At 33.6% G+C, this 14,120-nt stretch overlaps 1 protein-coding gene across 1 annotated transcript in view; it reads left to right on the forward strand.

Annotated features, from left to right (window-relative positions):
- LOC118742515 (BTB/POZ domain-containing protein kctd15-like) overlaps positions 1-1,889 on the forward strand; it is a gene marked incomplete at its 5' end in the record, with an annotated part of 92,248 nt that extends 90,359 nt beyond the window's left edge. The window contains 1 exon segment of the mRNA XM_036474643.1: positions 518-1,889. Coding sequence (XP_036330536.1) covers positions 518-960 — 443 coding nt within the window. The 3' untranslated portion in view covers positions 961-1,889.
- Positions 1,890-14,120: the final 12,231 nt, after the last annotated feature.

A 14,120-nucleotide genomic window follows, 5' to 3' on the forward strand; every position in this document is an offset into this window, starting at 1 on the left:
GCCAAGCCAACATACTGTCGAAACCCGAGACATTTTTGAGAACCCCCACACGCCAAACTAGACCCCCATCGAGTTTCCCGTTGACCCCTGGGGTCCACCTGGACCACTTTGGAAATCACTGCTCTATAGCAACGTTGGATAGAGAGAGCTTTTACTCTACAAGTATCTATACCAAAAGTATGAAAGCCTGAAATAGCTTCGCTCGCGGAAAAGGGGCACCGCCACTAATACATAACCCGGGGGGAGTTAGGAAGCTTTTTGTTTCACTATTGCCATTCTTGCGTCCTTTTTGACTGAATGAAAGGACTTAGCTCTTGACTTAATACCTAATACGTAGACCAGGGGCGGGTCGAGCGGTATGCGCCATATTAAAACACACCTCGTGCGTCCGCCACTCACTGACACGTAGTTTAACACCCAAACCCCGATTCAATTTAAAATTTCTGAATTTTGTTATTATTTTTCTGCAATTATCACCAAATAATCAATTTCCAACTTTTCTTTCCTTCCTCCATAGCCATGATCAAACAGCTAGAGAGCATGCGCAAGGATCGTGTGCGTAACGGTAATTATCTGGTGGCACCACCAACACCACCAGCGCGTATTAAAAGTAGTCCGCGTACGAATTCTTCGCCGGAATATAACTACGAAGTAGTCGCATTGCATATATCACCCGATTTGGGTGAACGCATTATGCTCTCTGCCGAACGTTCACTACTCGACGAAGTCTTTCCCGAGGCCAATCAGGCCACACAGACCAGCCGCAGTGGAGTGTCATGGAATCAGGGTGATTGGCGACAAATTATACGCTTTCCATTAAATGGCTACTGCAAGCTGAATTCGGTGCAGGTGCTGACACGCCTGCTGAATGCCGGCTTCACCATCGAAGCGAGCACTGGTGGCGGCGTCGAGGGGCAACAGTTCTCCGAGTATCTACTGGTGCGTCGGATTCCAATGTGATAGTCCTATGGATGGCAATTTATTTACGTTAAAGTAATTATTTAAATTTTTAAAAGACTTTCAGCGAAAAGAAAAACTAAATAGATATTGAGTACTGAAATAATACTAAATGAAATTAATAAATAATTAAGGAGGCGAGAATTTGAGAAAAAGAGCAAAATGAAAAAAAAAAATGAAATTGAGGAGTTTTTAAATGCAATGAGGGCACACACAGATCTGGTGCGGTGCAGCAATTTGAGTGTGGTGCAACCTGGTTGGTGAGAACCTGCGTCATGCCGTGACATGCAATTTTAATGAGCTCGTAGTCTATACAAAACAATATACATACATACATACATACATGCATAGTTATACTCAATGTAACTAAATTAATTGATTAGTGTTTTAAGCTCTTAGAGTTAATTGAAAACTAAAATACGACGCATTAAATAAATGTTTTGATTTTTTTTTACTAAATACTTTTAGTTTAAATAAATTTAATTTAAACACATACATATGTTAATTGCATGTACTGATTTGCTTTACGAATTGACTTATTGTACAATTGTTAGCCAGGAGATAAAAATCTAAATTATAAGAAAATTGTTTACCACTCTGCTTGGCTTTGTGTTAATTTGTTTTAAGAAAAATATTTTTGATCCCAATTTGGTATACTGATTAGAAAGATAATAGAATTTAGCAGTAGCCAATACACATACATGCATTCATACATTCGTATACATACGCATTTATTAAGTATGCTTGTATTGCATTTCAATTCAACGTTTTATGAATGTAACTTTTGCAGAAATCAATAGAAAAAACAAACCAACGAAACAAAACAAAACCGATGAAAACCAGAAAGCAAATTAAATGTATTTTGAAAAAAAAAAACAACAATAAATAAAACCCATGGATACACGCATGCATCGCATAAGATGTATCAAAAAGTGGTACTCAATAAATTAATTATAATTAATTAAATTAAATGGAAATACTTTGTGTGATTTATTTAAATTAAGGACGGACGATGCTCCAATCATTGAGAGCGTGTAAGTATGTGTGAAAAGATTTAATAAACATTAACATTTCACTTTTATTGTGGGGATAAAGCACCGCGACTTTAAGATCTACAAGGGCCTTAAAATGACAAAATTGTATTTAACTTTAATCCGTTTAGCCATTTTCGGGCGATGTGAGGTCTAGGCAGGCTGCCGGTTTTTCATTTCATCAAATTTCAAATCACTCTGCACCGCACTTTTCAATTTTAATTTGACATCTCATTTTTGAAATTTGAAAGAACGGCGCAGATCTGACTTTCACAAAAATGCCTTCGCTTAATATATTTATGTGTACATATAAACAGTGACTCAAACATCTATAGAAACATTGTCCAAGTTTTAAGAAAAACCACACAAATAAAAGTTTCAAACTTTATGCAATGTTTAGAAAATTTGACGAATTTTCATTAAAATTTCAAATTTTATAATCTGAATTTTTAGAAGATTTTCGGGTATATTTTTGGACAATGGGCGTGGCGCCGCCGCCTTATGTGTAACTCGGTAACCGTTTAATCAATTTCTACCAAACTCAGTGTACTTAATAACCTTCGTACGGAAGAGCAATTTGTTGAAAATTATTCTAATCGCACTGAGATTATACCCGTTTCCCATATAACGGTAAATTTCAGAAATGCGAAAACTCCGATATTTTAATAACTAAGGACGCTAATTTATTCTAAGTTATTAGTTACAACAATCTCTTAACAATAAAAAGTACTGGTATATACATACTTTTAGGAATTGGGCGTGGCACCGCCCACTTTGTGACTACAAAGGTGTACCTCGGTAATCACTTTATCGATTTCTACCAAACTTGGTTCAATTATTACATTAAGTCTAACCCAACATATTATCGAAAACGTTTGAAATCGGAGAAAACCCCCCAGCTTATCATACAAAGCTAATTTAGAGAAAGTTAAATAACGATATTTGATACCTGCGCCGGATATATAAAGTTCGGTTTCGCTCGAACTTATACTGATTTACTTGTTATTTTTTTATTTAGGTTTTTATTGTAATTTTTAAATTTAATTAAAAACATGTATATACATATATACATATATAAGATTAAAGGGACTTGAACCTGGGACCTCAGGAATACCATGCCAGTGCTTTCCTCTGTCGACCATTGCGACTGTTGGAGCGCCGCGAGCAAAATGGCATACTTATGCTTTTCACGGAAGATGAATTGGCAGACTAGCTCATCAACTGGTATGATGTTACTACTATTTTGCTAGTAGAAGATGATGCATAGCCTGAAAACTGACATCTCGTAGGACATCACCTTGTTAAAATATCAGTCGCTGAGATTGAAAAACTTAAACGCAAACTGGTAGCTTTCTAGTTCATAGCTAGTAGCTTTCCCTGCAGGGTATTTACATATACGCATATATAAGGTTACACACGCACTTGCCGAAATTGCAGGAGCACACAAGGAAGTAACAATGCAAGAGCTAAAGTGGCAACAAATTTTCTCAGTAAGCCACTAGTTGGGGCGTCTTATGTATGTATGTATGTATCAGAAGAACGAACTAGAGATTTGGCACACACAGACTTTAGTGCAGACTACGCTGAGCCATTCTCACTAGGGAAATCGCCCATATGTTACATGCCAAAATCTCATAAAGCTAGCTTAAGTAGTTTTGGAACAGTCAATAAAGGAATCGTGGGAGAATCAATATGTACAGTGGCGAAAATACAAATAGGTAAGAGACATTTCAGCATTTTTATAATTTTTTTATGAAAGTGTTGCTCGTTATCTAACAAAAATCATATAAGGCAAATGTTCAAACTTACCTGCACTTTTTTATGCTAAAATTTAATGGCCTACAAAACTACATACATATCTACTTTACGCTTCTAACGCACCTATTTATGGAGCATTAAAACAATTTTCTCTTTGTCAAAACCTAGATTTAAATCCATATTAAATGAAATTGTTAAATAAACTTAAACTGAATTAGTCTCTGTATAGTCTGTAAGAAAATGTACATTTTCTAGATTATTCTTAAATAAATAAATAAATAAAAAATTATAAAAAATCTGATTAAAAAGTTCAAAATTTTTATCAACATTTGTTGAAATTCGTCGAACAAACATTATATAAAAATAAAACTAGACAAAACTTGCTAAAATGTCTTTTCCCCATTGACACTGTCGCCACCGTACATACGTGGATGTCAAACTTTGTTTGCTTTGTTTGCTTTGTTATCTTACTTCTTGGCTTCGTTTATTTTTCATTCGCAATCAATGTTGCCAGATTCACAGTTTTAAGCTTTGAGTGGTTTAAATTACATCCTAAATAGTCAAATTATAGTTTTTTTCGAAACTTCCGATTTGAAACAATAAATTCAAATTTTTCTTTCGGTTTCTATATAAATCGATTTCTAAATTAAAAGGGGCGATGAAGGAGTGCTGTTTCTTCATTCGGAACAAATAAGTGAAATTATCTTTTGAATAAAGCAAGTTCTAAATTTGAGGTAACGAATCAAATGCCCGAAAAAATTAGCAACGCAATTTATGAAAAAAAATTAAACTGAATTTCATTAAAACAAAATGTGATTTACATGTTCCTTTATATAAAGAATTTTGCGCTTAGTTAAGTATACTCTTAAATGTTTATGTTGTTTTATTTTAAATGAGTCCTCTTTTTCGTTTATTAATTTTTTAAAGGTTGCACTTTTTTGGTCGAAATAAATTTTTTTCGGAAATTTACAGTTTCTTTCCTGGCAACTCTGCTCGAAATAGAAAACATATGGCCATTTTAAATAGCGTTGTCACCAAAATTGCTCCTGATTCGAATTTAGTTTGAGAATTAACTCTAGGATTTAATCCGGATCAGCTAATTAAACAATTCCTGAGATACACGGATTGAAGTTTTCTACTTAAACTTGAATAAATGTCTTCTTGATCGCGGAATAGGAAATAGTAAAAAAAAAATATCTCCGTGTAATTAAGGAATTGGTTCGAATCAAAGCTGCCATCTGTCTGTCCTTATACATATGTGTGTATGTATTATATGCTCATACCTACCTGAGGGAGAGTTCAAAGTAAGAGAAAATAGTAATTTTTTTCTACTCAAGTAAAAGTTTGAATTTGCCTTTAAAAACTATTGCATGCGCATATCAACAAAACATATGGCTTTGTCTGTGCTTTTTTGGCAAACATAACCTTATTTCAATTTTAAACCGCCCTCAGAGGTTTTGTGTTTTTCCTTGGTTCAACTGAAGCCAAGCACGAGACCGCAGCGCAGTAGGAATCCTATGCATGCATATACGTATATATGTATACATGTATGTGTAAATATATTAGGGTGGTCAGAAAAAAGCAAAAGCGGAATTTGAATGCTCTCACGCCATAGGATTGTTCTATACTGAAAAATTTATACCCCTGGTTTTTTTTACCAAAAAAATATGTAGAGATCGCTCAAAGCGCTTAAAATTTTCCATGAATTTTAAATGGGGAAAAAAACAAGTTTTCACAGAAATGGTATAGAATTTTTCAAAATCAATATTTTTCGATCGGAAAACTTTGTTTCTCATCATTTGAATACCAACAACAATATCCAGTTGTTTATTCAACCATTTTCTGTTGTTAACTAATTTTTATAGGACACCTTTTAACCTCAAAAAATGGTAGTCTCCTGAAGAGAAACAAAGTTTTCTGTTTGAAAAGTATTGATTTTCCGTAATTATATACCATACCTACGAAAATTAATTTTTTTCCAATATAAAACACATGGAAGACTTTGAGCGCTTTGAACGACCACTTAATATTTTTTTGATTTCAAAATATGAAAAACAGGGATATATTTTTCGGTATAGAACAATCCTAGAGTGAGTGAGCGCATTCAAATACCGACTTTACTTTTTTTTACAAGGTTTTTTTTTTTAGACCACCCTAATGCACATGCAAATGCCCATATGTATGTATGTATGAAAGGACACACTCTCATAATAATGTAAAATCCGGCTGCGGCATCATCATAGCACGGGTGTGTATAAAATAAAACCATTGCATGGAAATTACCTACAAGCGGATTTGTTTGAAATAACTCAACTTTGAATTTTTTATTTTGTACGGCTGTAGATATATTCAATTCAAACTCGTACAGACACTTTTAATAATACATACAAATATATTTATGTACACCCATTTTGAAACCTTGCCTCCACATTTCGTATTAGGTGTGACCACAAAGTAAAAAAAAGAAAATAAGTATAAATTAAGGTAGGAGTTCTAACCGAATTTTTTTTACTTTTAAATAACAATTTTTTCATTCATTCATAAAGTTTCTATTATTTATTTTGCAACTCTATAGTTTCTGTAATAAAATACTGTTTAGTATATCCAGATATGAAAATGAACGAATATGCGTATAAGAGAATTTAAGGATATTAACCGTATATCCGGATATTAACCGTATATCCGGATATTATCCGCACACAAGAATATCGGAACCGATATCCAGATATTCAAATATACAGATATTCACATATACGGATAGTCCCATCACTAGTAAAGGTATACACATGAAGGTATATGTACAGGAGTCAAATAATCATAACGAATATATTAGTCATAAATGCTTAAAAGGTTAAAAAATAATGTGTACAAAGGTTGATAAATCGTAAAATCGATTAAAAACGGCAAAGGCCATATTAAACGCCGATGTTACAAATTTCCCCTTAGCCAAAATCTAAAAATATTCCGTGTCAGTTGACAACCATTACCTCCTAGCGAACAAAGATGGCTCATTCCACAAATCGCAACTTTGGTTTTGCTGAATTGGCAATTCTCAAATAGTAAAAAGTAAACAATGCCTCAGAAATTTTAAATGCACTGAAATGAATGCACTAATAGTACCCTGCAGTGAAAAGCCAAACCAGTCAGAAAAAATACTAGTTCATTAACTAGTATGTGCCTACCAGTTCGACAATTTCGAAGAACTTAGGCGATCAGCGACATCTGCCTTTGAATTGTCAAAGCCAAAAATAAAACGCAATTAATTGCTTTTCTTACAAATGTCGGCTGTGGCGTCACGTGAAGACTACTGGTTCTGGTTCTGAAATCGCAGGTTCGAGGCCGCTTGGAGGTGGTTAAGAATTTTAAAGTTAAATAAATGTAAGTAAAAATAATTTATTCAATTTATAAATATATAAATAAATAACAAATTTGAAAATCTAATTGCATTGCAAAAAAAACATTTAGGAAGAAATGCTATTGCTATAAAAACAAAGAAATTTAACAAAAATATTTTTTTTATTAAATTTAAAAATAACAATAAACAGCATAAACAACAAAATAAATTTATAAAAAATAAAAATAAAATAAAAAATAAAAAAAATTTCCCTGCGCCACGATTCCTTCTAGTATTTATACTAGTAGATGCTGATGCATAGCCTGACAATTGACATCTCGTAGGACATCGCAATGTTAAAAATACCAGTCGCTAACATTGAAAAAGGATAGAACGTGAACTAGTTCGGCTGAAACGCAAACCGGTAGAATTCTAGTTCACAACTAGTAGTTTTCCCTGCAGGGTAAGTATGCCCATAGTATACATGTGTATCTAAGCATACGTACGTAGTGTATATATTTAAATACATCTGTTATTACATTCATAATTGTTTTTACGGTTTCATAGTGAATATGGCTACCGCTACTAAAATCGAATGCTACTGCTCTGTATTACTGAAATACTTATGTATGTACATACTATGTGCCTGTGATTGTGCTGCTTGTTGGCCAAAAATTTCATTAAATCTTTCTCATTGTTGAGTTATGTGTGTGTCTTACATGTGCCCGCCAAAGGCTATTTGTCAAATTCACATGAGCACGCACATACGATAGTTGATACTTATTTACATACATTATTCACATATAGTGCATGTACTAAATATGTATATATGTATTAACTTATCTACAAGCAATAGCATACTTTTCTGATTCAATGAAAGAAGTGCATCACTCGTCGACGCCATTGACTTTCTTTCAACTACTCGATATTTTTACTTCCAAACGAATAATTTTACAAATTTCAGCATTTAGCTAATCAATGTAAAATGCATTTAAAAATACATACATAATTGTACTAAAGTCCGAGGCATGTTTTTCATTTTCATTTAATATTATTTCATGAGTGCACATTTTACCCGTCACACTTAAGTGTATTGTGAGTATGTTTAACCTGCCGATATGTAAATATACTTACATATACAATATTTTTGCTTGCTTGTATTGTTGTTCAAAAAGTTAATTAAAATATAGAATGAATATTCAATATTTAGAATAATTTTTAAATTTATTTCTAGGGAAAAAAGTGTTGTTTTGCAGCGAGTAACCGTTGAGGTAAAAATTTATTTACGCTACGCACGCCCAAACCATTGTTGTCTGTAAAAAAAATGTGCATTTTAGGAAATATAAATTAATTGTATATTTGTAGAGTTTAAACTTATTTCTTACTAGTTTTACTATACTTTTTAATCAACAAAACATTATTGTATTTTACTTCTGAGTCAAACCACGCCAACTGTGTCAATGAATTTTCATTGATTTTCTGGAAAGTTGTGGACAATTGTGGATAATTATGGAACCAAATATACTTTGGACGGTTTTTCGAAATTGCACTTCGCTTTTGTTTTTTTTTTTGTTGGTATTATAAGAATATTGCAATTTTTGAGAGAAAAGTTCGTAACTCGCGACACATTTGATGAAATTTGATGAAATTTTTTTTGAGAGTTGCTGAAGCTTTTCCCTTTACAATAAAAAAATTTGCAGAGTAAAATTTGCAAAACAATTAATTCTTTAATAACAATAATTTAAACAATTGCAATTATTTATATATTCTAGGCCCGCGATTGCAGTGAAATTTTGGCACAATATACTCTAAACTCTTGTTTTTAAATTCCAAAAAGAAAAAATTGGTCTTTCCAATTTTGACAGTCGTTATCGATTATTATCATTGCGTTTACAGAAGTTTACAAAAACAGTTAAAACCCTGCTGAACGTTGAGTTTGGCACTTTTGTATGTTTTCTACGTTTACTTTTTGCCAGGCCAGTGCAGCACTTTTCGGCCCACCGTTAAACACTTCTGCTGAAAATGCTTCAAAAAACTTCCATTTTGTTTCCCCACATTTTAACCCTTTCCGGTCAAATCCGTCCCTGATGAATATACAAATTTTTTCTCTTAATTACAAGTTTCATAGAGCCTCATAATACCAAAAGTAAAAAAAAAAATATTCAAAAATGGTTTTAGGTAGCTATTAGGGCTACCTCAAATTTGTTCAATATACTGTACAAAGGTACGCAAAGAAGTAAAAGAACTCAAGAAAACTCAATAAATATTTTACTAAGTTTGACGGAATAAAACTTTTATTTCATTGAAAATGAACTTATTTATGTACAAAATAATTGATTTTACTGCAGATATGTTGGAATGATTATTTTATATCTTCAGTTAATATTTGCATTAAAAAATCACGACAGTTTAATTTTAGCATTTTTAATGATTAAATGCTTTTTATATTTCCATACTATATGCCTTTATTAGCGATTTTACTTTTTTGTACAGTAAATTACCACAACTTGCGTGTCACTGGAATTTTAATTTGTTTAAATAAAAATACTTTTGAAACGTTTTCGATTTTGAAATTTACGTTAACTATTCGGGATATTCCAAAACTCCAAAAAGTTTAATTTGTTTTCGAAAATATTAATAAGATTTTTAGTGGCACGCTTCCAATGTTACGAAAAATTAAATGTACAATATAATGTACGAATGCAGGGAAAGGGTTAAATATGGGTCTAAATTATATTAAATGGCATCTTAAGGGATGGCCCACGAACTGGAAATATGAGGTTTACCTCTGAGCTTTCGGATTTGATTTACTTAAATATTTTATCGGAGAGGCCAGTATACATGAATTCGAAAAATCTTGTACATGCAAAAAGAAATTTAATGAAAATTTTGTGAAGTTTAAAACACTTTAACACCCCTAATTTAATATGCACAGCTGATACTGAATACATATGGTACTTTTTGTCTTACATACATATACATATGTATGTAGGTTTATAATGAAATATCCGCAATTCATTTAAATTTATAAATTTTTTATATCAACTGGCCGAACTACCAGCGATTGCTCCGAGTCATGTGCAATCTGACACTTCCATCTGAACGTTTGTGCGCCTCCACGCTTCTTGTTGTATGTCACGCATAATGTCCGTAAGCGCATCTTTTCGCTAGCCTATATTTGTGATAATTTGCGAACAGTAAATAATAAAGAAACCCAGTAGACGAATCGCGCATAATAAAAATTGTATTTTCTCTTTTGCTATGTGACAACAATTACCGAAGCAATGCGGCTATAAAGGTGTAGAAACAAACAAAAAAAAAGCGAAGTTGTATGTATGTATGTCAAACAATTGTATTGCAACAATCACAACATCAGGCGTCATACTCGCCCATTGCACTCGCTTGTCCGTTCAACAGCTGCAGCAACTGCTTACATTAGCAAAACAAAATAAACGCAAGCATCTCTGCGCCATTGCATTTTGCCATCGATGCGTGTGTAGCGACCAATAATAATAATAATGGTGGAATAACAGCAACAAACAAAACGTCAGCGCCCAAGCAACCGCCACATGTTGGATCGTAGTATAATTAATACAAGTGGAGGTTGTGGCGGCGTCATACATACATTCAGGGATATTGCCGCAAACCACACCCGACACCGTTGAAGTCTCATTAAGCAATTAAAAGATAATTAACACATTTTTGCACCTTGGCTTGGCTGCCAATGTTGCCACCACACTAGCTGGGCAGCATGTTGTTGCTTTTTCACACGCATTGCTTTGAGCTGAAAACTGGGCGCGTTTGCTTGCCACTCACGCGTTTACGCGAAAGGTGTCAAAACCACTAAAAAAGCAACAACGTCACTTGGCTGCCAGCACAGCAACAACAGCAAAATCAACTCCAACTGTTGCAATCCACACGACATTGCAATGTTTGCTATGAGTACATATGCGCATGTGCTAAATGTGTTCATATTTGTGCATGCACATTAGGGTGGTCCAATTTTTGTATAGGGGGGGGGGGGGGGGGAATTTCATTGTAGAAAATGGGGCACCCCCTTAGTTTTTTCCTTTGGATATTTATACCAACTGTGAAACTGGCAAAAATATTGGTGATTTTCATAAAAGGCTAATGTTGTCATGACAACTGAAGCTTGTGATATTTTTTTAGATAATTTAAATTTGAAATGTTCTTAGGTTGCTTAAACCATTTTTTGATTAATATATGTATGTACACAATACTTCTAGAGTAAAATATTAGCATCATGAGCATCCCCTAAATTTGTGCTTAGAAACGTAAAGTTTGTTGCCAGCACCGCTGTCGGCAAGAAAAAATTTTGGATGGTGTCCCGAACCCTACCGACGAAACAATTTTTTTAGACCACTCTAATGTATGTACATATGTATGTGCGCTCGCTTGATGGCATGTTTTTGTTTTTGGAGCATAGTCGTGGGCATCACAAAATAAGCAGCGCGAATAGCGAAGGTAGGCAACAGCAATCGCTTGCAATTGTACGGTTGATTACTACAACCGGAAAGTCAATTTATACGCGTGCCATTGCAAAATTGAGCGCGCAAAATTCACCAACACAAGTTTGCCTAAGCTGACAGCTAGTCACAAGCCAATATTTACCATTTACATAGAAAGGACCACCTTTCATGCTTGTTTGTTTACATAAATCCCCACTATGGAGTAGCATACAAGTGCAAGGCTAAAATGCAAAAAAGTACCGAAATTCATAATTTTTTCATCGTTACTCGAAAAAATCATAATTGTTTTTTAATAACTTTGGGAAGTTTTCAAATAGAATGTTCATATTAGAGGCAATGAAAGCTGGCATCAAGTACAGCATATCTGTGAAGTTTTAAAAGTGTGCCACCAAATTCAAAAAAAAAAAGCGGAAGCATGGAGAATATCTGTCGCAGCTCTTTTATTATTTTTTTTAATTTTAATAATTTTTTTTCATTCTAAAAGTTGAAGATGCTTTAAAATGTCAACATTTAACGGTGAAAATATTCTTCTTGCCTTAAACAAGACCAGAACCAAGCTGGAGTAATAAAACTAGTCTGCCGTGGAGGGTTAAAAATGTTCAAGAAAATTATTTGCCAGAACATTTCACTACGAGTATTCTCAGACAAAATCTTTATATAAAGAACGTAAAGGTACACAGAGTAAAAAAGAAAGTATAACTAAAAAAAAAGTAAATGCGCCTGGGCAAAACAGGAGAAGTGAAACTTACGTTACATATATACATACATACATAAATCTGCTTTTGCTTAAGAATATATTTTTTGTCTTTTTTCTGTCTAGATCCCTACCTGCACCCCTGTTCCTCCTAATTACGTTTATGTATGTTATTCTGTTTTCCTTTATCTTCCTTTTTATCTTTATACTCTGTCGATAACAAAATCGATAGTAATATCCAACAAAATATTGATAACAAAACCAGTAAAAATATCGATAACAAAATCGATGACAAATTCGATAAAAATTACTATAGCGAAATCGATAATAATATTGGTAGCAAAATCGATTGGAAAATCGATAAAAATATTGATAACAAAATCAATGAAAATATCGATAACAAAATCGTTAACAATATCGATAGAAATAGAATAATAGAAAAAAGATCGATAACAAAATCGAAAAAAATATCGATAACAAAATCGATTACAGAATCGATACAGTATCGTAATCGATACAAATATCGATAACAACTTCGATAAGAATATCGATAATAAGATCTACAACAATATCGATAACAAAAACAATAACGATTAAAAGCAGGGAAGTGAACCAGATGAAAAATTTGGTCGTTTCGGTTCAGCGGTTCGAAACGTTTTTACACTTTTGGATTGGTTCGTCAAAGCGGTTTTTTGGTCTTTGAACCGGGGTTTCGGTTCGGTTCAACGGTTCGAAAAACAAACAAAAAATGCGCAAGTTTAAGTGTACAGTGTCAAGTGCAACAACGCGCAAGGTTAAGGGTCAAGTGTCTGTCAAATGAGATGGGTTGCCTTTACATTATATATTGTCACATGGTAAACAAACGTGGTAGGTATTACCAAGTTTAACAAAAAGAAAAAAAAGTGAGTACATTTATCTATTGAAAATTGGTTGAAACGAACCTTTAAACCTTTACGGAAATTGGTTCGGTTTTCGATTCGGATCAAGCATTTGTGGAAAATTTCGGTTCCGTTAATGGTTAATTAATTAATAGAAAAAAGCGGTTTTCCGGTTTAAAACCGGTTCGGTTCAAAACCGGTTCACGTCCCTGATTAAAAGTATCGATAGCAAAATTGTTGGAAATATCAATTACAAAATCGATAAAAATATCGATTATCATATCGATTATCATATCGATAGGTTCCAAAGATATCGACAACTATTAAGTATTTCCTTTTTGTTACCGAAACAAAAGAAAAAGATTCAAGAAATGTGAAATCACTTTAATGGGCAAACAAATTCTATGGAAACATTTGCATTTGAGTGGCACACGTAACACCAAACGAGGTTCTCTGTTCTCTTAATTAACGCACAAAGCATACGATATGCGGAATTGAACTGCAATAACCTGAAAGGAGGAAAACGGCAGTGGCATTTAGTGAACTTTTGCCTAGTGAAGCGTATTGCAAATCAATTACAAACAAATTAGTATAGCCCAAAATCCCACAAACAAGCGGACATGTGCAGCAACATACCCAACAACAGCAACAGCTACATACTTCATTGCCGCCACTGCAATTGCATGGCAGAGTGCTGAGAACTTTTTTTGCGGCAGTTGCATTTTCACTTGGTTGCATTTTGCATTCATTGCATATTGCCGTTGTTATCCGGACAAGTACTGCGGCTATTGGTGTTACAATTGCGCTTGAAATCCATAATTTCTGACTGCGCACAATGTTAATTTGCTTGTGGTGAAAATTGCTGCAACTGAAACTATAGGCTTTTCAGATCGCCTTTTGTGCTTTCACATAAATTCACTCGAATTCACTTAGCCAATTTTACTTAATTAGCCGCACTCGAAGTATTTTACTTCGATC

This window comes from Rhagoletis pomonella, unplaced genomic scaffold (assembly GCF_013731165.1).
Source record: "Rhagoletis pomonella isolate Grant_MI unplaced genomic scaffold, Rhpom_1.0 Rhpom_scaffold_00007, whole genome shotgun sequence".
Classification (NCBI taxonomy): Eukaryota; Metazoa; Arthropoda; class Insecta; order Diptera; family Tephritidae; genus Rhagoletis; species Rhagoletis pomonella.